The sequence below is a fragment of the Aplidium turbinatum genome, chromosome 4 (genome assembly GCF_918807975.1).
Source record: "Aplidium turbinatum chromosome 4, kaAplTurb1.1, whole genome shotgun sequence".
NCBI classification, from domain to species: domain Eukaryota; kingdom Metazoa; phylum Chordata; class Ascidiacea; order Aplousobranchia; family Polyclinidae; genus Aplidium; species Aplidium turbinatum.
The window spans coordinates 41,733,818-41,755,295 of NC_137475.1; the positions used below are offsets into that span (position 1 = coordinate 41,733,818).

General features: G+C 36.9%; 1 protein-coding gene across 1 annotated transcript; it reads right to left on the reverse strand.

Moving 5' to 3' along the window:
* Positions 1 to 1,855: 1,855 nt before the first annotated feature.
* On the reverse strand, positions 1,856 to 19,158 carry LOC145769185 (E-selectin-like). Its single transcript, XM_082580775.1, has 15 exons — positions 19,125 to 19,158; positions 18,717 to 18,836; positions 16,834 to 16,935; positions 16,389 to 16,505; positions 14,363 to 14,458; positions 13,951 to 14,070; positions 12,577 to 12,672; positions 9,295 to 9,414; positions 5,644 to 5,739; positions 5,314 to 5,496; positions 4,941 to 5,052; positions 4,328 to 4,476; positions 3,511 to 3,686; positions 3,048 to 3,219; positions 1,856 to 2,319 (listed from the first exon to the last, which is right to left on the reverse strand). Exons 1-15 carry the CDS (start codon positions 19,156 to 19,158, stop codon positions 2,306 to 2,308), a joined length of 1,707 nt encoding a protein of 568 aa, XP_082436901.1. The 3' UTR covers positions 1,856 to 2,305.
* Positions 19,159 to 21,478: the final 2,320 nt, after the last annotated feature.

The window sequence follows — 21,478 nt, forward strand, 5'->3', positions numbered from 1 at the left end:
CCAGAAGAACGCAAACTAATTTTATTACCAAATGCCTGGTGAACAGTCTCTCTCTGTTTTTAATGCATTATTTATTAAGCTTTTGGACCAGTCATAGATTATAATACATATAACTAACTAATAAGCGACTAAGCACCCCTTTGACTAATTACTTCACATTAAACTAAAAGCAAACCACTGAATAAAAGAATTAAAGTATAACAAAATTAACTAACCCATACAAGCCAAAAAATAGTGAAACCTTATTGATTTACCAAAATAACACATTCAGCATGAACAAAACCCAGCATTTGGAAAGCTCTGGAATCGAACCAATAGACCTATCCATCAGAATCAACAGTGAAAACTCTATTCCTGCAAGCAAACAGCTTTACGAAAAAACATGGCTACAACCAAACCGATAAAAAGTTAACAAAACTTTTATGAAATCATCTTAATTAAATCCTACATATTAACCGATCTATAATTTTTTAGTCCATACGCATACAGACAGTTTGCTAACTTCAACGCGATCGGCCCGCACTACGTGTTGTACGGTAAGAAGAACAAACATGCGTTGATATATCATCAACATCAGCCGGTCATGCCACTGCTGGCAGATGGCCTCCACATATGTTTCCACACCATTCTGTCTTTTGCTGTTCTCATCCAGGTGATGCCAATCTTTTCTTCTATGGCATCTCGCCATCTTCTTTTTGGTCTCCCTCTAGTTCTTCTTGCATATCTTCGTGTCCATTCTGTGGTTGCCACTTTAGGTTTGTTGTTGTTTCTATAACATCTTTAATACAAGTTTTGTTTCTGATGACTTCATTTCTAATCTTGTCTTTTCTATTTATGTTTAATATTATTCTTTCCATGTTCCTTTGCGCCGCGGCCAGATTTCTTGTTTGTTGTTTTGTGAATGACTATGTTTCTGCTCCGTCTGTTAATGTTGGCAATATAACTGTGTTCATGATTTTGATATATTTTGCGTTGGTATTTCAAATCGTGATGTTCTATATGCCTAGAACCAAAAAATCTACAATTTAAATCAACAACACTACATTAGTTATTTTGTGAGATTGATATTTTTATGTTGGTTGAGCAAGAAACATTATACAAATAACGTTAATAAACCTTTATGATCTTCAAGTGATTCTGTTCGTTGTGACGTAACAAGGTACATATAGTTGTGGCCAAAAGTTAAAGATCAGACTTGATTTATGTCCACTTTTGCATTACTTCAAAATACTGCATCAGATATAAGATGATGCATTAAGATGATGCAACTGAAATAATATCTGATGCAGTATTTTGAAGTAATGCAAAAATGGTCATAAATCAAGTCTGGTCTTAAACTTTTGGCCACAACTATATGTACTTTGTGACGTCACAGGGAACAGCGTCACAGCTTGATGCGCGCGAGACCTCGCAAACGGGTATCAAACAAAAGCGGCCTTAGCGAGACAAGGGCAACAAAATTTGGATTTTTTTTTGCTAAAACGCATGTTGCACACAATGACATCACGCTGAAACAAAAAACTCGCAAAAAGTTAATTTGGGTTTTCCCGCCCTTTAATAAAATATGTTACCAACTGCCAAATTTTGATTAAGACATTTGGAAAATTTTTGAAACACGTTATAAGCCTGCAAACTTGATTCAAAACCTTTTTATCAAAAATTTTTGATTTTACTTGCTAATGCTAACCTACCACTAAGGACAAGGTAAAATCCTTACGATTGGCGACTTTATAAACCTCCACAACTTCTAAAACTTGGATTTTATTAGTATTTCAAACTCTGCCGCAGTGCAGACGTCGCGTTTATTAGCCTACATCACAAGGTGAAAGTTCTGTTTAATTATTTGTATTTTGTCAACGACAATCACAAGATACAGCATCGATGATAGCAATATGCAGCGTTTATTCTTCGATCTACAACAATCAGATAAATATATTTACGTTGTTCTGACTTTAACAAGATAAATGTGATGGGTATTAAATTTGCGCAAAGATACCTTTGTTGCGAATTTAACTTAGTAGGAATGCAACCTACGGATAGCTAAGTATAGGTATGACATCGAAGAGATAAAAATTTACAATAATGAAATGAGAATGCATTCCAATGTGCATATAAGTATAATATTCTGCTTAATCAATATGTATTTATGAACTGATGATGTCATGGTCTAGTGGAAGATGCGCTTAGTTAAATGGAAAATAAAATCTAAGAAGTGATTGAATCAAAAGTCCTCTGGTTATGTGTATTCTTGCCATGTACTCAACTAAGAATGAGCTTTTGGTATTCACGGGGAAACTTTACCTCCTTAGTTGGGAACTCCTGGAATAAAGAAAATACATAATTGCACAATTCATGATGGCTACTAATTCACCTATCAGAGAGTGAAAGCGAAAAAGAACTTTGGTGTGTGGATGATTGATTGTGAAAATCTTAATCTTTGAACTGAGAAAGTCTTATTAAAAACTTGATTTCAGCAACACCTGACACAGACTATAAGTCAGGTAGGCCTACAATACAATCTCGTTGAAATTTGAAATCAAAAGCGACATATTTTCATCATAGAGATAAAGCATAACAAAGATGTATTTTATACCACAGGCAGGCAAGACACAACAATAACACAGGATTGAGCATTACAACAGTATATACATTACATATTTACAATAGTTCAACATTCAAACGTTTTCAACTTAACTTAAGTCCTCATCAGGAATCTGTAAATATTTATAAACTACAATAAATTTCACTTCTTGACAGTGACTACCGTAACTAACTAACAAACTAAAAAGCAAACTCTCTCCCGAAACTATAAAGATGTATTTGTTATTCAGTTAGCCGCTTCCTGCACTGTTATGAAGTAACTGTCTAGCACCAGCAAAAGACCATCATGCTTCCAAGTTTATATTAGTGGCATGGAGTTGCAGATATATTTTTTTAAAGCGTTTGTTGTACAGACTCATCAGCATTCAAGCTTATGAGTCTCACAATTTTATTAAGTCTTCGCAAATCTCACCACACAAGATAACATCGCTTGCCATATACAATACCTGGGCATTCTCTTTTTGCACAAGTAGTTTTTCCCAGTGTAGCCGCCAAACTTTGGCTGAGTTCTTGAAAACCTCTCTTAAGAATCCTGAGGTGGTCTTTAGAAGCAGCAATTTCCATAAGTTGTGCGCCATCTAATTTGTTGCCAGCTGCCTGGATTCCAATTGCGTAAGTCTATGAAAACATTATGACATCAAAATCAAAGTTTCTACATCTAAATTAAAAAAAAAAAAAAATGCTTTTCCAGCCAGAGTTTTCAAATGGAAATGTTAGCATACCTTTTGATCAAAATCAAAGAACAAAAATTACATGGCGCAACCACACGTTCTGTCGGATAATATTGTGACTTTAACACAATTGTCGGCTCAGTTATATTGCAGAAAATAGTTGACATTATTCGACGGAGGATAACTTATATCAAAACATTTAAATAAATAGCATTAACGTGAGGTAAACATCTCTTACAAGGACGTTTGCATCTCTTAAAAATGCAGATTGTTCGGTTACAAATCTATCATTTGGATCTCGTCCATCAGTGACAACGATAAGAGTATTAGTCGCATTTGCGCGGTCTCCTTGGTCTTTATCAAACATAGTTGTTCTGGCGTATCTTAGAGCAACACCAGTCATAGTTCCTGATTCTGTAAAGTAACATAATGGTAAAGCTCCTGTACTCCGTTACTGAGCCTTAGAGGGTAAGGATCTAAGATTCTCATTAAACTAAAATTTTGGCACTAAGAAGAGTATGGTGGCCAGGCTTTTTCTTTCGGCTACCTTTTCTTCACCAACCATGCCCAGTCAATTTATTACACCCTGGGTAGCGGTTAGACGTGTTTTGCAACAATCAGTTGAAGCCAGGCGTCGAACCACATTTGCGTTATTAGAAAACAAGAGCTTATACGCTGCCCCACCCCACCAAAAGAACATAACTAGTTTTGTATTGGCCACAGGAAAAAAAAAAGAAAAGAAAATAAAGGTTTAGTTTTGTTGCATTTTTTTATTATAAGCCAACGACTGAAAAAAGCAGTAACATGGTCACGATACTATCACCATAAAAGAGATTCCAAGGCTGTTTCCAAAAACGTTTTTACACCCCGTTTGACTTCAAAGCTTTACAACTATGCCATGCGGTCGTCCTTTTATCTTAAATTTAATCAATTCCAGCGTGACATTTTGTCGACATATCTTAACTAGATATTTAAATCTTCATGGAAGCAATAAAGATAGTTTGCATTTTCTGAAGCAGCAGATATAACCAACGAATTAAGAAACAGTGCATTACTTGAGCTATAGGTCATTCTCTGTACAGCATTTATCAAACCAGCCTTGTCATTTGTATATTTATTGAGAAATATTCTCGTCTTAAAATCGACGCGTCTGTTGTAGCGAAACACACCAACGTTTGCAGCATCTGTGCGAATGTTTAGGTTTCTGAAAACAAAAAAGCTAAGATGAAAAGTTGACGAAAGCGGTTAGAACAGCGCTAAAGTAACAATGTTGGCCTAGTGATTGTACGGCGTGTTTGTTTAGTTAGTTACTTGGTTGGTTTTGCATCTTTATCCTCGGACAGACAAAGCCTTGATAGGTTATTTTTGGTAGTTTAGCCTACTTGTAGAGAGGCTCTTGACGCAGGGCCGGTTATCGAGATTGGCAGAGTGAAGTTTTCCGATTGTTGAAGTGTTGTTGCCGTTGCCGTTTTAATACATATGTACGATTTCCTAAGATATGATTAGATATGTACCAATAATTAAGTATACTGTAGTTGTTAGCTCATCTAAATTCCAAAGTAAGTGAACTAGACATTTTACTCAAAGGCTTCAACTTGATACAACTGTTTAGATGTAGTTAAATGAAATTACTGTAACAAGTTAAAAAACTGAACACACTGCACTCACCTAATAAAATCGATTGTGAACTGCAGCATTACATCCCAATTGTCTCGATTAATAGAAGATGAAGCGTCAAGAACGATGACATAATCAATCAGAGCATCAGGTGAACAATCCTCTATGACAAAAATCGTAGATGTATCAATATCAAGCGTATCAATAGTTTCTTTTGCAAGCAAACCTCTAACTTGTCTTGGCAAGACTATATTTACAAATCTTCTGTACATATATGTGCAATTAACATTCTCATGTTGTTGAAAGAAAAATTTTGCATTACCAAAAATGTAAAAAAAATAATCTAAATTATTTCTTGCTTATATCGGCTTTGGCATCAATTTCATTGAATTGAAATCATAGTTAAGACGTAGACTACACTTACCCAAGCAACAAGGATTCGGATTGCTCCATGTTGAGTTGTTTAAACATTCTGTTTCAGTTATATAGTGCGGGCTGAGACTGTAACCTTTATTGCAAGAAAATTCACAGATCGCTCCTCTTTTAGTGCCATCAGGGCAAGAAACATCTCCATTTTCAATGTCATCCAGTTGTACACAAGGTGGAGCTGAAGCACAAACACGTTAGAAAAGCATCCGACATGTCGAATAAACATTAAAATTTCTCGAAATTGTTCCGGGAAAATGGTACCTGACGAACAACAAAATGATACCTGACGTCAACAATATGTAGGCCTACAAGCATGAATAATTACCTTTGCAAATTGGCGGTTCTGGGTCGAACATAGCTTTTCCACTACCCTCAAAAGTTTCAGTACAAATCGTATAGTCAGGTCCATCTATCATGTACCCTGCAGAATACATACGTTGCATATTTGTACACAAGTTAAAAGCGATATTATCTAAGATTTTTTCAACGATGGACTTCATTGTTTCTTAATATTTGGGAAATTCATTTGATTCTACCAGATCTATCTTGTTTGTTCCTTGTTTTAGGTAGGGGCTGAATGCGGTCCTACCATCCTCATCACACAGCCAAAACAAGATAACCAACTTGAATTCTTTATTTATTGAAATCTTAAGATGCGAAATTACAACTTCCATCCACTAGCTGCTTTGACAAGGAAAATAACTTATTTGGTAGTCGACCTCAGACTGAAGCCCACGCTTCACCACACATAAATCCAAATCCAGAAAATAACGTAAAACCGTCCTGGAAGCATCTCATTCCAACGAATAATAATAACGATGTTATAGTTTTATTTATTTTTGCTCTACAATGGCCAAGGTCTTTTAACTGCATGTTGTATTTTTAATGTTATATCAGGTTTAAGATGTCATCATATTATTGCCCGACTTATTTTCACTGCTTCAAGCAAGAAAGATCACAATCAATAGTTTTTAAAGACTTCGGTTTGGCTCGACCTGGAATCGATCTTAGATCTACCAGCACAAGAGTCTACAGCGAAACCTCATGGACATTGGACATGCTGCAGAAGCGCTGATTACAAGGCATTACGACTGCTGTCTGCAAACAGACCACGTCATCGAATACGAAGATGAAACGCAAAAACAACAGTAACACACTCAAAATCCTACATCGACCTATTGAAACACTTAAATGCAAAATTTTGTAAACCATGAATAATGGTGCTATATAAAGTAGCTTCACAAGATTTTCCAATGTTTGCTTAAAAATAGCCAATGCAAGAAGGAATCAATCTGGCTGAAATATTCAAACCACCAGGTTCCTGCTGTTCACTATAACCTACTACGCCTAGTTCACGTGACGACTAGCCTATTGTACTATGAAATCAAATATATTAAACATTTTCCTTCATAAAATAACGAAAGAAAATGGACTCAAAACATTATTTTGACTTTTTTGTGTTTTGTTGACACGTTGATACACAAGAGGTGGATGAAGTTCTCTTTTTGGGTTTGGAGATGCAAATTATACAACAATTCTCACAACCACACGCTAGATTTAAATCTTGGATAGCAACTTGCATGGAATGAGTTCATTTGCACTTCCACGCATAATTCGAGTAAGAATTTATTAAGCCAGATTTTGATGTGCTGTAAGAGATTTGGCTTCAGCGAAAGTGAAGATTTATATAAGCTGAATATGATATTGTCGTATCCAGGCTTACACCCGGTAGTTGAAGATTTAGATTAAGTGGACGTGAAGGCAAGGAAGCCAATCTTCGTGTCCACCTTCAGGCATGCCTTTAAGTGTCCTGCCAAAGACACAGCCGCATGCTCATGAGCGGTGTCGAACCGGCGCCCTTTCGATTGCCGTTCCAGGGCTCTCACCACTCGGCTATGCAGCTCAAAGGCAAGTATGATATTGGTAGCAGACATCAAAATCGACATTTAATAATAATCTGGTTGATTCAAAATATTTTATACAGAATCATAAACAAAACAAGGGTTGAATGTAGAAACTAAACTTAAGCTGTCCTTAGCCATAAGAACTACTTAAGTACTAATCATGTCTTAAAACTGTATGCAGAAACTAAACTTTTGACTAAGCAGTACTTAAGTTCTTATCAAAATGTTCAAAAGTTAAGACTGCTACTGACCAGTCTTAAGTTGTGATTATTTCTGGCAATGCCTAAAGTTATGGTACACGTTAGGCTGATACGAGGTGATGGGGGGATTGCTTTTATACTGGTAGAGTTGCTCCGTTCGCTTTTGGGTGATTTTCTTTGGAATTTTTATGGTTTTGAGAAAACTACAGGAAATTTCCAAACTACCGACGGCGACCTCATGGGATTGCACCAAAGCACAGTTTGCAGAGCAGTTCACAGGATTTCAAAGTGTATTGCTAAAAGAAAATTTAATTTTATGAAGTTTCCTACCAACTTGGCGGAAGTCAAGCAAGCTTTTTTTGCTATTGCTGGGTTTCCTTTAGTTGTGGGTGCAATCGATTGCACGCACATACCCATAAAGTCACCAGGTGGAGACACCGCCGAAGTTTTCAGAAACCGCAAAGGTTACTTTTCTGTAAATGTGCAGGCAATCTGCACAGCAGATCGCATTTTTATGAATGTTGTTGCGCGATGGCCTGGGTCAACTCATGACTCCAGAATTTTTGAAAACAGCGTCATACGGGACAGACTCGAAACCAATGAAATAAACGGTCTCTTGTTAGGAGACAGTGGATATGCATGTAAGCATTACATAATGACGCCAGTGCTGAACCCAGCTAACGATAGGGAACGAAGATACAACAGGAGTCACATTAACACACGTGTTCGAATCGAACAGTCATTTGGTGTCCTGAAGCAACGCTTCAGGTGTCTTCGCGTTCCACTGCGGACACATTTTAGTAACTCCTTGGTAATAATAATAGCAGTATATTCTGTCTGCACAATTATGCAGTTAAACGTGGACAACCACTTCCAGAAGATGTTGTTGAACAAGATGACCACAATCAAGGACCAGAAGTAGATGATGCTGCTTCTTTATCTTCCTCAGCAACAAGCTTACAAGGACGTGCGGTTCGCTTGCAGTTAATAAACCAATACTTCCAATAAACCAATACTTTCAGTTAATAGACCCTTTGGCAAGAGTTTATGCGACTATGCATGCTTGAAAAAACTCAGATTCATGGTAATAAAAAACTGGTATCAGGGAATTGAAGTGGTTTATTATCATCGTTACCTTTAGAGGTTACAATGATAGTTCAGCAAAGTTGACCACATTTAATAATGAGGCATGTAAATTCACTGCAGGGGGTAACTACAATTTGCAAAAATGCACAAGTATTGTAGACTTCAGTTATGTAAATACAAGAGGAAAATACTTCACCGCAGTAAATTTTAGCCCGCTAATCAAATTGGGGGGGCCTCGAAAGCGCGCAAATCAAAGTGGAGGGGGCCTGAGCAACTGCCCAATTTGCCCATTCTTATATCCACCACTGCAAACGGCTGTCGCTCCCAGTGACCAGTATGTAATTTGCAGTACTATGTCAAAACTGGATCGCTTTATACATTATTTTTAATTCTTGTTATTAGAAAAGGTTATTACAGCATACAAATGATCAGAATTAGAAGTTTCGTATGCGCAGGTGCTGCTTTGCAAGTCTAGTGTCGGTGATGTATCAGCGACGACGTAAGAAATTCTTACGCAATGCGTCACGTACGTAGACTTAAGTCATTGACTGAAAACTTAAACAGAACTTAACTAAGAAAAGATTAAGAATACTTTCTGCAACAGGAAATCGACCAGGACTTAAACAATGCTTAGTTAAGTTCTTCTTAGCGTTAAGCAGTTCTTTAGTTAAGTTTAGTTTTTACATTCAACCCTTAGTCAAGACGAGTTTCTTTTCTTGTCTTAACCCTTTAATTTAAATTGAAATAAATAAAAGTAACATAGTGTGAACTATGCCGATCTCGTACCTTTATTGCAATAATATACGCATCGAGATTCCAAAGAATAACGTCCATCAGGGGATACTTCATCATCACAGAGTACAGCTCCATTCACAGGCTTGTTTGGAGGCGCGCAAGTAGGAGGAACTTCAAATAATTAAAAATATTGCCATTAACAACATAAACCCAAAAGCCATATTTGCTGCTATTGGCGGATATTTACATGACTCCTCATATTGTTTTAGGAAGTTGTGAGAGTTTATTGACACGATTTCTTGGTCCTTAAAGTGCCCCTGACAGATTGGACCCAAGTATAGTAAATTTTCTAAGCATTTTCTAGCTCAAAATTATGCTTAGCGAACTTTTTAATCTTAACCTCGAAGCTCGACTGGTTAGGGCAAAATTTATACAAAACGACAGTTCCGCAGCGCCACCACAGGCGAAACTACATATTTCACTGCTCTGGGACGACTTTGGTGGTATTACGTCATCGTGGGTGGGCGTTGTTAGCCACGGATGAAACAAATGCTTTCTAGATGTAATTGGTGGATCACAGTTTGGTCGGAGTTGGTACAAGCGGTTGCTTTTTTCAAAGATTTATTGTTTTTTGCAGTTTAATAAAACTGTACCGGATACGTTCCTACAAAACCTAAAATATACTTGAAGTGAAAAATGAAGAAATCGTACGAATCATCATTCATATTTAATTCATCATCATTCATCACTATTCATAAATAAATAAAAGTTCTCTCTCTCTCCCTCATAACGTGCCTTCAGTTGGCCATTGAAATCCGGTGTAACGGCCATCTGGACTTGAAAATTGTTTCGGATTCGCCAAACAATGCATGACGGCAGCACAAACCGATTGTTGCTTCCGAGAGCACCACCTTGTAGTATCCACTCCAATACATGCCTGTAAGCGACTAACTACCGATACTGCATGCAAGGAAATAAAATCACTTCGTTTAGTGTGCATTCTTTAGCGTTTAGGGTATTTTTAGCCTAATGTTGCATGCTTACTCTTTTGATAGGTCTCCGTTTTCTCCTTTCGGTTTATTGTTTTTTTCTCGAGTTCTTCCGTCTCCTCATAAAAAAAAGTCCTCAGAACTGCGGGATTTAAGTGTGCTTCAAAATCGATCAAATTGGTAACACAGCTAGATGCGTCTTTCTTCAAAAGTTCTTTCGTCTATGGCACTTCATGGCAACATACACATTCATTGGGCTGGGACATAGACTCGCACTTGTGGCAAACGCACCACCTACAGTTCCCATCACGCCACTCATTGCTGAGAAGATCCAAATCGGGTTGGTGGTGTTAACAAAATCATCTCCAGTGAAGTGAAGAGAACATATACGACTAGTTTTGTATGGTCCATCCCACTTTCGAACACTTGAAGAAAACTTTGACTATTTTCTTCTCAGCACCTTGTTTTGTTTGAAAGCATGAAAATATAGCACACGTCTTTGTCACTGACTCTGTCACATAAACAGCAATTTCCAGGAATTAGGCCTACCTCAACCATAAATTAAGTGTACTGTCTGTGAGATACTGCTGTTACACTGCAAATGGCTATAGCTAGATTAGGACAAATAAAAAATTATCCAAATTGCAATCCTACAAGAGTTTAGAAAAACTGCAATTTCAATTGAATTGAGATGCTGTTTGATACAAATAAACTCAATCTATTTGATCTAAACCTGATAGTAATAATAAGTTGACTTTTTCCTTTCGGTAATTCTCATTTTTCACATGCTTTAGACCAGGGGTTCTTAACCTTTTTTCCCTTATTACCCATTTCTGTCCAGATCAAAGTCCCATTACCCAAAATCTAATTTTATCTATTTTACCATATTAAAAATATAAAACAGCGTTATTCAGCAAAAACAACATTTAATGTAAAGAACGGCATCAATAGTTTCAGTGAGACATTTGCGCTTTTTTTTGTGTACAATCGATGCAATATTGGGTGCGATTTTGGATACTGCACAAAGCAAATCTGACTTCAGATCTAACAGCTTGTTTCGAAATTTTGACTTCAAAGCAACAACACTTGAAAATGCTGATTCACAGAGATAAGTGGAAGGGAACATAGTCAACAATGTTAGTGGTTTTGCACAACTTTTGGATATGCTTTTCCCATCATTTTCCCAAGTTTTCATCTTCAAAAGAATATAGCTCGCTCGTCTCAACACTAACTCTAAATGTACACTTAGCTATATAAACTACTTCAAACAACTGCTAACAGCAACGCAGGCATCAATCTTGCTTATAAAACAACTGTAACTGAACTGATTATACAAGAAAAATCTTACTATTATGTCGCAAAAATGAAATACATAAAACCGTAGCTAACTGCTCTAGGCTGCTGCTGAGCTGAGTCGGAGTCTGCCTCGCTTTCTGACCTAGTCTTGTTCTAAAACGATCCCTGTTCCATATCTAGAAAGCTAAAACCTCAATTGCTAAGGTAACAAGGATCAGTAGTCAGTAGATGTAACAGAAAATATATTTCGCATTTGTTAGTGCGTCGTCAGTTCCGATAAAGGGCAGTTAAAACCTACAAGTAATGTTTTAAGTAACAACTTAACTGCCCTTTATCAGAACTGACGATGCACTAACAAGTGCGAAATATATTTTCTGTTACATCTACTGACTTACTGATCCCTGTTACCTTAGCAATTGAGGTTTTAGCTTACATAAAACCGGCAACAAAAATGATGCGAAAAATAAATCACTATGACGAAACAATTCTAAAAATGATAAAATATCACTGTGCTTGTTTGGTTGTTTTGAACGGACTCAAATAATAAAAAAAGCATGAGTAATACAGCAACTTTACCACTTACAGCTGTGACATTGTTTGTTACATCTATAATTCTAAATATTCTGGTTCAGCTGATTACCCACCTGCTATCCTGAAATTACCCACATGTGGGTAATTACCCATAGGTTAAGAACCACTGCTTTAGACCAATAGAGCCCCACACATTGACGTTTTGGAGCAGTCGTAATGTATCCTTCCCACACACGGTGACGTCACAGCGAGGTTGCCGTTTTTATTTTCGCAATTGAATGAGTGCCTGATTCGCCGAAAGTGAAGGAAAGTTTGCAAGCGTGTAACTTATTAGCCTGTTGATATTTTTTACTATTTGCTGGTCAGGGAAGTTTGTTAGTGTCATCTCTTTGGTATCTTAGGTAAATTTAGCAAATTTATTTTCCTGTCAGAGGCACTTTAAAGTAAAATTTTCTGAAAAAGGATACCTGTTGGTAAAAACATTGGCTACAGTAAGCCAATAAGTATGAATAATTACGTGAGCAGATTGGCGGTTGTGGATCGAAAAATGCTTCTTTGGTTCCCTCAACAGATTCAGTACAAGTCGTGTAGTCTGGTCCATTTGCAATGTACCCTGTGGAATACATAAATTGTGTGCATATACACAAGTCCAAAGGGATACTGTTTAATATTTATCTGTTATAATATTTAATCATAAGCGATAGTGTTTATATGATACAAATATCAATTTGCGGTTAGATGTAGAAGGAATTGTGAAATTTAGTGAACCTGAGATAGAACTATCGATCACACCGTCTTGACAACATACCGTACTTGACCAATTAAGCTGCCACAGAAATGAGTTACTTTGTGTATTATAACGATTAAAGTTAGCATTATTAAATATGTAATAGAGAAAAAACTTGACTTGATTGAAAAAATCTGATTGCATTATTGAATCCAATGTAAAAAATTGATTGACAAAAAATTAACACAACCTTGGTCCTTTCAAAAATAATTTCAAACGCAACACAGTGTTATTACGAGAATATAGTTGTACTTTCATTTTCTATTTTGTGTCCCTGCTATTTAAATGAACCTCCATATGCTGAATGTGACAATGTTATTGCGAAATAATAAAAGATTTCAAAGAGATTTCAAAGAGATTTCAATTGTATGAGAGATTTCAAAGATTTGAATTAATGTGAAAGCACAGAATTATGACTAACAAAAAATAAAGCTATGTGTAGCGGCGCGTTGCTTATTGACATGCCCGCTCATACAGTCCTCGGCAGGACGACAACACCCCTGGACACGATAGCGGCGACATGCCATTAGGACACGGTAGTTTTCGATGTTACATTTATTGATTTATTCCAACACAGCAAGCATGATGTTGAGCAACAGAACCCAAAAAACAGAATACTGAACGAAAAACACCAGAACGGTTGACAGCCCCAAAACCGGAAATAAACACCCCTCAACAACGCCTTGCCGTACTCGGTTACTCGATGGAATAGAAGAAGTTCTTTTTTTTGGTAAAATGCTTGCAGCTACTTAAAAAGGCCCTTTGTTTTGATGGAAAAAGCGACGCTGAGAGCACCGCATCTCTAAACACGAACACACAATGTAACAGAACGGCAAAACTACGTGTATAAAGTAACAGCTAGAATGCGATTAGGCATTCTTAAAAATCCAGTGCTTTTAATTCCCTATTGAGGAGCGAGACTGTGCTACAGGCTTACGGTGTTATACAAATTAAAGGAATTCCAGCATTCTGAGGCAAAGCAAGAGCGCGTGACGTCAGAGAAAGCTCTTGGGCGCTACCCTATGCATGCTCTATTTTCTAGTCTTTATTTTAAACTTAAATTAAAATAGCAGAAATAAATAATAAACTATGCCTGTCTCTTACCGTTATTACAATAATATATGCACTGAGATCCCAAAGAATAACGTCCATCAGGGGATACTTCATCACCACAGAGTACTTCTCCATTCTCAGGCTTGTTTGGAAGTGGGCAAGTAGGAGGAGCTTCACATAATTACAAATATTATCATCCCAGACAGCAAAATCCGTCATTTTTACATTGATTCAACGTCTGCAAAAGTTGAATCAATGTAAAAGTAACGAGTTTTGCTGTGTGGATATTTGCAAACATAAAATAAGTAGCAATATATGTTTCCCATGACGGATATTTATAAGATACATACTATTTGTAGACAATTGTAAGAGTTTCTTTTCACTTTAAGTAGCCATTCCTGGAAAATGCTATCTGATGGAAAAAAATATAGGCTACGGTAGGCCTACACGTATGAATAATTACGTGAGCAGATTGGAGGTTGTGGGTCGAAAGATGCTTCTCCGGTGCCCTCAACAGATTCAGTGCAGATCGTGAAGTCTGGTCCATCTATAATGTACCCTGAAGAATACAATAATTCTTTGCATATTCACAAACGAACGTATCAGTTTTTCAAGGGATATTTCACCATGGGCTTGTTTGTTATTTCAAATTAAATCTTTGTAGGCTAAATAAAGAAGGATACAAAGATGAGAAGTAGCTTAATAACAATGCCCAATGTTTGACTACAAATAACCACTGAAAGAAAGAATCAATCTGGCTATAAACCAGTCTCAACTTCCTATGAAATGTTTACGATTTGATTTTGATCTAAAAAATATCGAACTTAAATATATAATATAATTATGTCCTTCAGAAAAAAATATAAATCAAAACGGATTAAAAAATATTATGTGTTTTTAGTTAACACATTGATGTATAACTGGTGAAAGAAGTTTTTTTTTCTCTGAGGTTGTGGATGCAAATAAATCAACAGTTTTTTTTTCTAAAGTCTAAACTTTCAAATTGTTTGGCTAAGCTAACACTCACAATAGTATTTTAATAAAAATTTACAATTTATGTTGCGGAACCGCGGTTTTCGTCTATTAAGACTCTTCAGCACAATTGAAACGAAACGAAAAAATTATAATTTTTGTGCAAAATTCTGTATTTGGCCTATCCACTGATTTTACTAAAACTATGAAGAAAAGAAAAAAGAAAAAAATATGGAAGTTTTGGGCATTTATTGACTTTTTATCTATTTGAACTGTAATTTTTGGTTTATTTTGAGCCAGTTGTAATGCTATCAATTCTTACTGTAATTTTTTCGTTTCGATTTGGTTGTGCTGAACACGGGCGCCGATCGCTCTCTAAAATTGGTGGGTACATTTACTATGAAAGGTACGAAGGGGCGACGAGCGAAGCGAGCTAGAAAGATCGGGGGTCTGCTCTGACAAACGAACAAATACATTTAGGTAGAAGTCTAATGCGATGTGGGCTATATATATTTTAATGTCAGTGTCAGGATTGGACAGCAGACGTCCAAACACTCGGCAACGAGTCTCTCGCGAATTAATAACGAAGTCCTTGGTGAGGTCGTGAAGGTTGATAGAATTCAAAACTTTGTTGTGCATATGGCAGACCATTGCATGATTTAGCTGTTTCTGTGCCCTGGTAGATCGTAACCAAGTTTTGACACGTCGCAAAGTTGAAAATGACTGTTCATCTGAACACGACACGAGCTGGTTGATAAAATGAGCAAAAGTTGCACAAAAAGTTCCACTTGCGGAAACATTTGCCGGACAGCGAATGGCATCTTCTTGGATATCATTCGAAAATCTTCCACCGACTTTCCATTGTACTGCTTTCGAAAGAAACATCGTTCTTGTGCAAGGGACTCTGTGTCAGAAAACTCATGATATTAAGCCTACTGCACTACATGCTTGTACGACTCTTTCTAAGTAGGCTAATGCTAACACTCTGCACTGTCTGGTCTTGGCGTAACCGAAACAAATACAATTTGCGAGTTGCATTTCTACTGCGGTCGGGGTTTCCTCGCATAAAACAAAAATGGTGTCCCCTCTTTTCAATAGATTTTAAACGTCTGACTAATAAAGTTATGACGTTTTTCGCTTTTACGTTATAAAAATAATGTAAAAAGATGGTGGGGACATGTAAAAAGATGGCGGGGAGATGTAAAAAGATAACGGGGACATGTAAAAAGATGGCAAGACATGTAAAAAGATGGTGGAGACATGTGAAAAGATGGTGGGGTGAAAAGATAGTTTTAAAAGAAAATTTGCGGTAGCGCGCCCGACTTTAGCCCGAGTAGTGGCAACGGGTAGCGCGCTACTTTTATCGATTGGGAGCGGGTAGCAGTAACGCGCGCTAATTTTAAAGTAATGGATGCCCACCTCTCACCAACACAAGTTACAGCTTGGCCTGTTCTTTATCTTTAAACTTAAAATAAATACATGAAAGAAAAATATAAGAAACGATACTTATCTCGTACCGTCGTTGCAAAAATATATGCACTGAGATCCCAAAGAATAACGTCCATTAGGAGGTACATCGCCGGCACACTGTACATCTCCATTTTCAGGCTTGTTTGGAGGAAGGCACGTGGGAGCTGTTTTAAAGAATTAGAAATATTTCCATTATCAGCATAAAGTCTTGAAACCTAACGTTTTCCTCGGAGTTTGTTTCTGACCCGCAAGGAAAAAACTTTTTTTGCCTCAATAGCTTACAATTGTTTTGTTCCATGGCATTTGGTTAATCTGTACACCAGTGGAAAAAGACTAGTCAGTTTGATGGATATTGACTATCTTAACTTTGCGTCCATAGATGCATATTTGACTTGTTTTATAATTAAGCAACAAGTGGACATTTCGAGAAAATGCTATCTAATGGCAAGTATATGTACACTGTAAAGTATAGCTACACGAATAGATAATTACGTGTGCATATTGGCGGTGGTGGATCGAAAGATGCTTTTCTAGTAACCCCAACCCCAGTAGTTTCTCTGCAAGTCGTAGTGTCTGGTCCATTTAGAGTGTACCCTATAAAGAAAACATCAATTCTTCAAAATATACATAGGTGTAAAGGCTACTTGGTCTGTCTGCACTGTCTAAGTACCAAAACATCGGTCAACAGTCTCAATATTATATTAGAAATCGATTTCATGAGAGGCCGCAGCCCTCACATCGTCAGTCTATAGTCTAATCGATTAATTTATAGTCTATAGTCATTAGGTGTGAAGGCTTAGGATTTAAAACTTACTCAACCACTGGTTTTCTTGTTCCTCAATAGCAGCAAAATTTTCAAGAAAACGAGCAAACAAAAATGCAGCTAAGCAAAGTAGCTTCACAAGTTTTCTCTTAGAATTAAATTTTTATATCCTGAAATGTAACTGCATAATGGGATGAGTTCATTTGTACTTCAACACATTTATCGAACAAGCATTTTCAAGCTAGATATCAATGTGCAGTAAGAGACCATCTTTCGTGAATGCATGGGCTCCGATCCCTATAGGACAGTGGGGACATGTCCCCACCATCTTTTTACATGTCTTGCAATTTTGTTACATGTCCCCGCTATCTCCCCGCCATCTTTTTACATGTCCCCACCATCTTCTTACATTACTTTTATAATGTAAAAGCGAAAAATATTAACCGAACGTCATAACTTTATTAGTCAGACGTTTAAAATCTATAGAAAAGAGGGGACACCATTTTTGTTTTATGCGAGGAAATCCCGACCGCAGTAGAAATGCAACTCGCAAATTGTATTTATTTCGGTTACACCAAGACCAGATAGTGCAGAGTGTTAGCATTAGCCTACTTAGAAAGAGTCGTACAAGCATGTAGTGCAGTAGGCTTAATATCATGAGTTTTCTTACACAGAGTCCCTTGCACAGAGTCCCTTGCACAAGATCGATGCTTCTTTCGAAAGCATTACAATAGAAAGTCAGTGGAAGATTTTCCGCAAAATGGCAAATGTTTCCGCAAGTGGAACTTTTTGTGCAACTTTTGCTCATTTTATCAACCAGCTCGTGTCGTGTTCAGATGAACAGTCATTTTCAACTTTGCGACGTGTCAAAACTTGGTTACGATCTACCAGGGCACAGAAACAGCTAAATCATGCAATGGTCTGCCATACGCACAACAAATTTTTGAATTCCATCAACCTTCACGACCTCACCAAGGACTTCGTTATTAATTCGCCAGAGATTCGTTGCCGAGTGTTTGGACGTCTGCTGTCCAATCCTGACACTGACATTAAAATATATATAGCCCACATCGCATTAGACTTCTACCTAATGTATTTGTTCGTTTGTCAGAGCAGACCCCCGATCTTTCTAGCTCGCTTCGCTCGTCGCCCCTTCGTACCTTTCATAGTAAATGTCCCCACCAATTTTAGAGAGTGATCGGCGCCCATGTGTGAATGTGGAGGTATTTATCATACAACACACAGCAGTATATTGGAAGTTTACTGAATATATCTATCAAAGTTCATCGAACCTGAGATAGAACAATCGATTATCGTTATGAGTTGAATTTTTATCACAATATATTTGTGCTTTTCTTTTTCTATTTCTTTTTTCTTCCTTTAAAATGAGCTTAAATAAGCTTAATATGATATTGGTATCACAAAATTAACATTTAATAATTTGGCTGACCTAAAAGGTTTGAATTCCTGCAAAAAATTATGGTAAAAAATTATGACGCAAAAATTGTGATCAACACAAACTAGAATACTCTCTTTTCTTGTCTTTGCATTTTAAACTTAAAATAAGACAAATGAAAGAAAAATATCATCACTTGTATTTCCTTTCTCTTACCTTCGTTGCAGGTATATTCGCACACAGATCCCAAGGGATAACCTTCGTTAGGGGGTACTGAGTTGAGACAGTTCACTTCTCCATTCACAGGCTGGTTTGGAGGCGGACAAATGGGAGGTGCTTCAATAATTACAAATATTACAATTAACAACATAAACTAAACAGCCATTTTTGTTGCTTGTGGCGGATATTCATATGACTCTCTCATACCAATTTTTATATTTTCACAAAGAAAATGTTTTTTTGTCAATCGATAATTGTATCAAGAATTGACATCGATAGACACGCGTTTCGCCGTTTGAGCTGAGTTCATCAGTATCACACCATCAACTGATGCCACTGAGTTTTCGACCACTACTTTTGTCAGTCAACCGCTGTTCTACAGAAAGTGGTCAGTTTTGTGTTGACCCCGTTTGTAAACAGGAATAATAGTGTTGTCCATATTATTCAAATCGTTACGTACCAGGGCAGTATCTTGGTTTGTTAATGGCTGATTGACGGATAATATAAAAGTAAATTTTGAATTGGATAAATTGGGAGAAACCATTAAAGGCTATATGGACCAACACGAGCGCCAGCGTGGAGAATATTGAAAACACGAAGAGTAACCTCAGCTGAATATCTGGTTTGGTTTGCGTGTTTCAAATGCTTTAGGTTTACCAGGTAATAAAGAAAGAATAAAACAACAAACTTAACTAAAACAATTCAATAGCAAAGCAAAAACATCTCCAAACCATACAAAAGGAAAATTTAGAACACATATTCGTATTAGACCGTTGCTACTTCGTTAATGCCAAACAATACAATGAACCAATTCACTGATATTTGCACTAGAAAAAGCACTTATGGAGAGTTATGTACTATTTCCAGTTACAGATTTTTTGACAATATGTTTCATGTTCGTAGTACCAATGCTGCCGGAAAATCATTTCACAGCATCGCTGAGACGTTAGCGCGGTGATACGACGCTCAAAAAGGCGCCTGAATGCGATAAAAAAGAACAAAATGCGTTGGTGAATTTACTTTATTCTAATGTGACTTAAATACTTTTCGTAGTCAGCTCCAATTGTCGAACAAGGGAATGGGTTTGTCAGCTATTCAAGAAATTGTAGCAATTTGTAATTTTCGAAACAATACTCACGTATACATTCGGGGGGAGAAGGGCTGAAAGACGCAGTAATGCCACCTTCATCTCTGCTACATGTTGTGATGGTTGATCCACTTAGAGTAAATCCTACGGAGATGATTAGGAACTTGTGTAAATACGTGTATGAGCGCTATCCTGATCGGTGCTAAAAATATGATACATAACTTTTTATGTATGCACCAGCTTTTACATTTATATAATCCACATGAACGCAAACCGTGAAATCTTCGTTTTATCTCTACAAACAACAATAACCAAGGTTTATTATTCTAGTTTTTAATTGTAATTAAGCAAACGCGCTTGTGTGACGCTTGAAAATGTGATACAAAACTGGTTTCTTTTCAAAAAGACTTTTAATGCATTTTCCTATTGCAACAACAGCAACTTTGTGTTTATTTTTGTAAAATGTGTTTATCAACTCTAACCTGAGTCACAAACATAATCGCACGTTGAACCAATCGCGAAAGTGCCATCTTGCTCGGGGTCGGTGCCACAATCTTTGTCTCCATTTTCCGGTTCTCCAGGTTCGGTACAAATGGGCGGTGCAGTGGTTTCTTCAATATCTCGTGGGGTTGGTTGTACGGTAGTGCCAACATCTATTACAAAACATCGTCTATTTCAATAAAATAAATATTGCAGAATATCGCAAATGCTGCTTGTCTAGGCGTGGCCAATTTGCATCAAAAGAGAAAGGTTTGTTTCGCCTTAAGAAATAATCTAACGTTGGTATAATGTTGTCTCCATCATCATAATTATTAAATGAAACATATTTTCCTATGTATTTACAGTTGGTAAGTAGACACGGATAATACCAGGCATGGATTTTAACCGGTAGGCCTACATAGCTTGCCTTCTCACACACTTTAATATCGTAATAATACTGTCGCCCTTAAAAATATGTTAAGTAGCCCCGTAGTCGGCCATGGTAGCCCGATATTCATTGTACAGTGCTGCAAGTGTGATTATGAAGATAAGAGACTAAAGACGTATAACTTTGCTCTCGCATTACAAAAGGTCACATGTCAACCAGAGTTTTTTTAAATTATTTGCAAACTTGCTTCCAACCACAAACTTTGCATTGCTTCAAGACCAACTTTAATAGTGCAATGCAGCATATAAAACGTGGAATACTTTTCAACATGTTACTTTTACGTGTATCTATAAGCAGGTAGCCTATTATATTTTGTTTCTTCCTTTGTGTGGTTAATTATCTTTTTACCACTATAATGTGCTTTGCATCAAAATGGAAAAGTTCTCACCTAAGCAGAGCGGGCCTCTGTTGCAGTAATCTTCTCCTGAACAGCAGCACCAACATTCAGAATGGATGGGGTCGTTTGGGCGGCATTGGGGCCCGTTGATGTTCTGTCATGAAAATTTTCAGCAATTTAAACAGAAATTTGAAAACTTTTTAACAAATGTCTTGGGATATACTGCTTTATCCGAAAATCAGGCTAAAGTTAATTAGAAAAAATCCAATTACCCCTCCCCCGACAAGCAGTAGGAATGCTGAGAGAAACTAAAAATTTTGTTTTCTAAGAAACGTTTAAGTTCAATTAAGTTTGAAACGAAAAAAAAAATTAAATGAGAAGCTTTGGTGGAAACAAAATTTCATCAT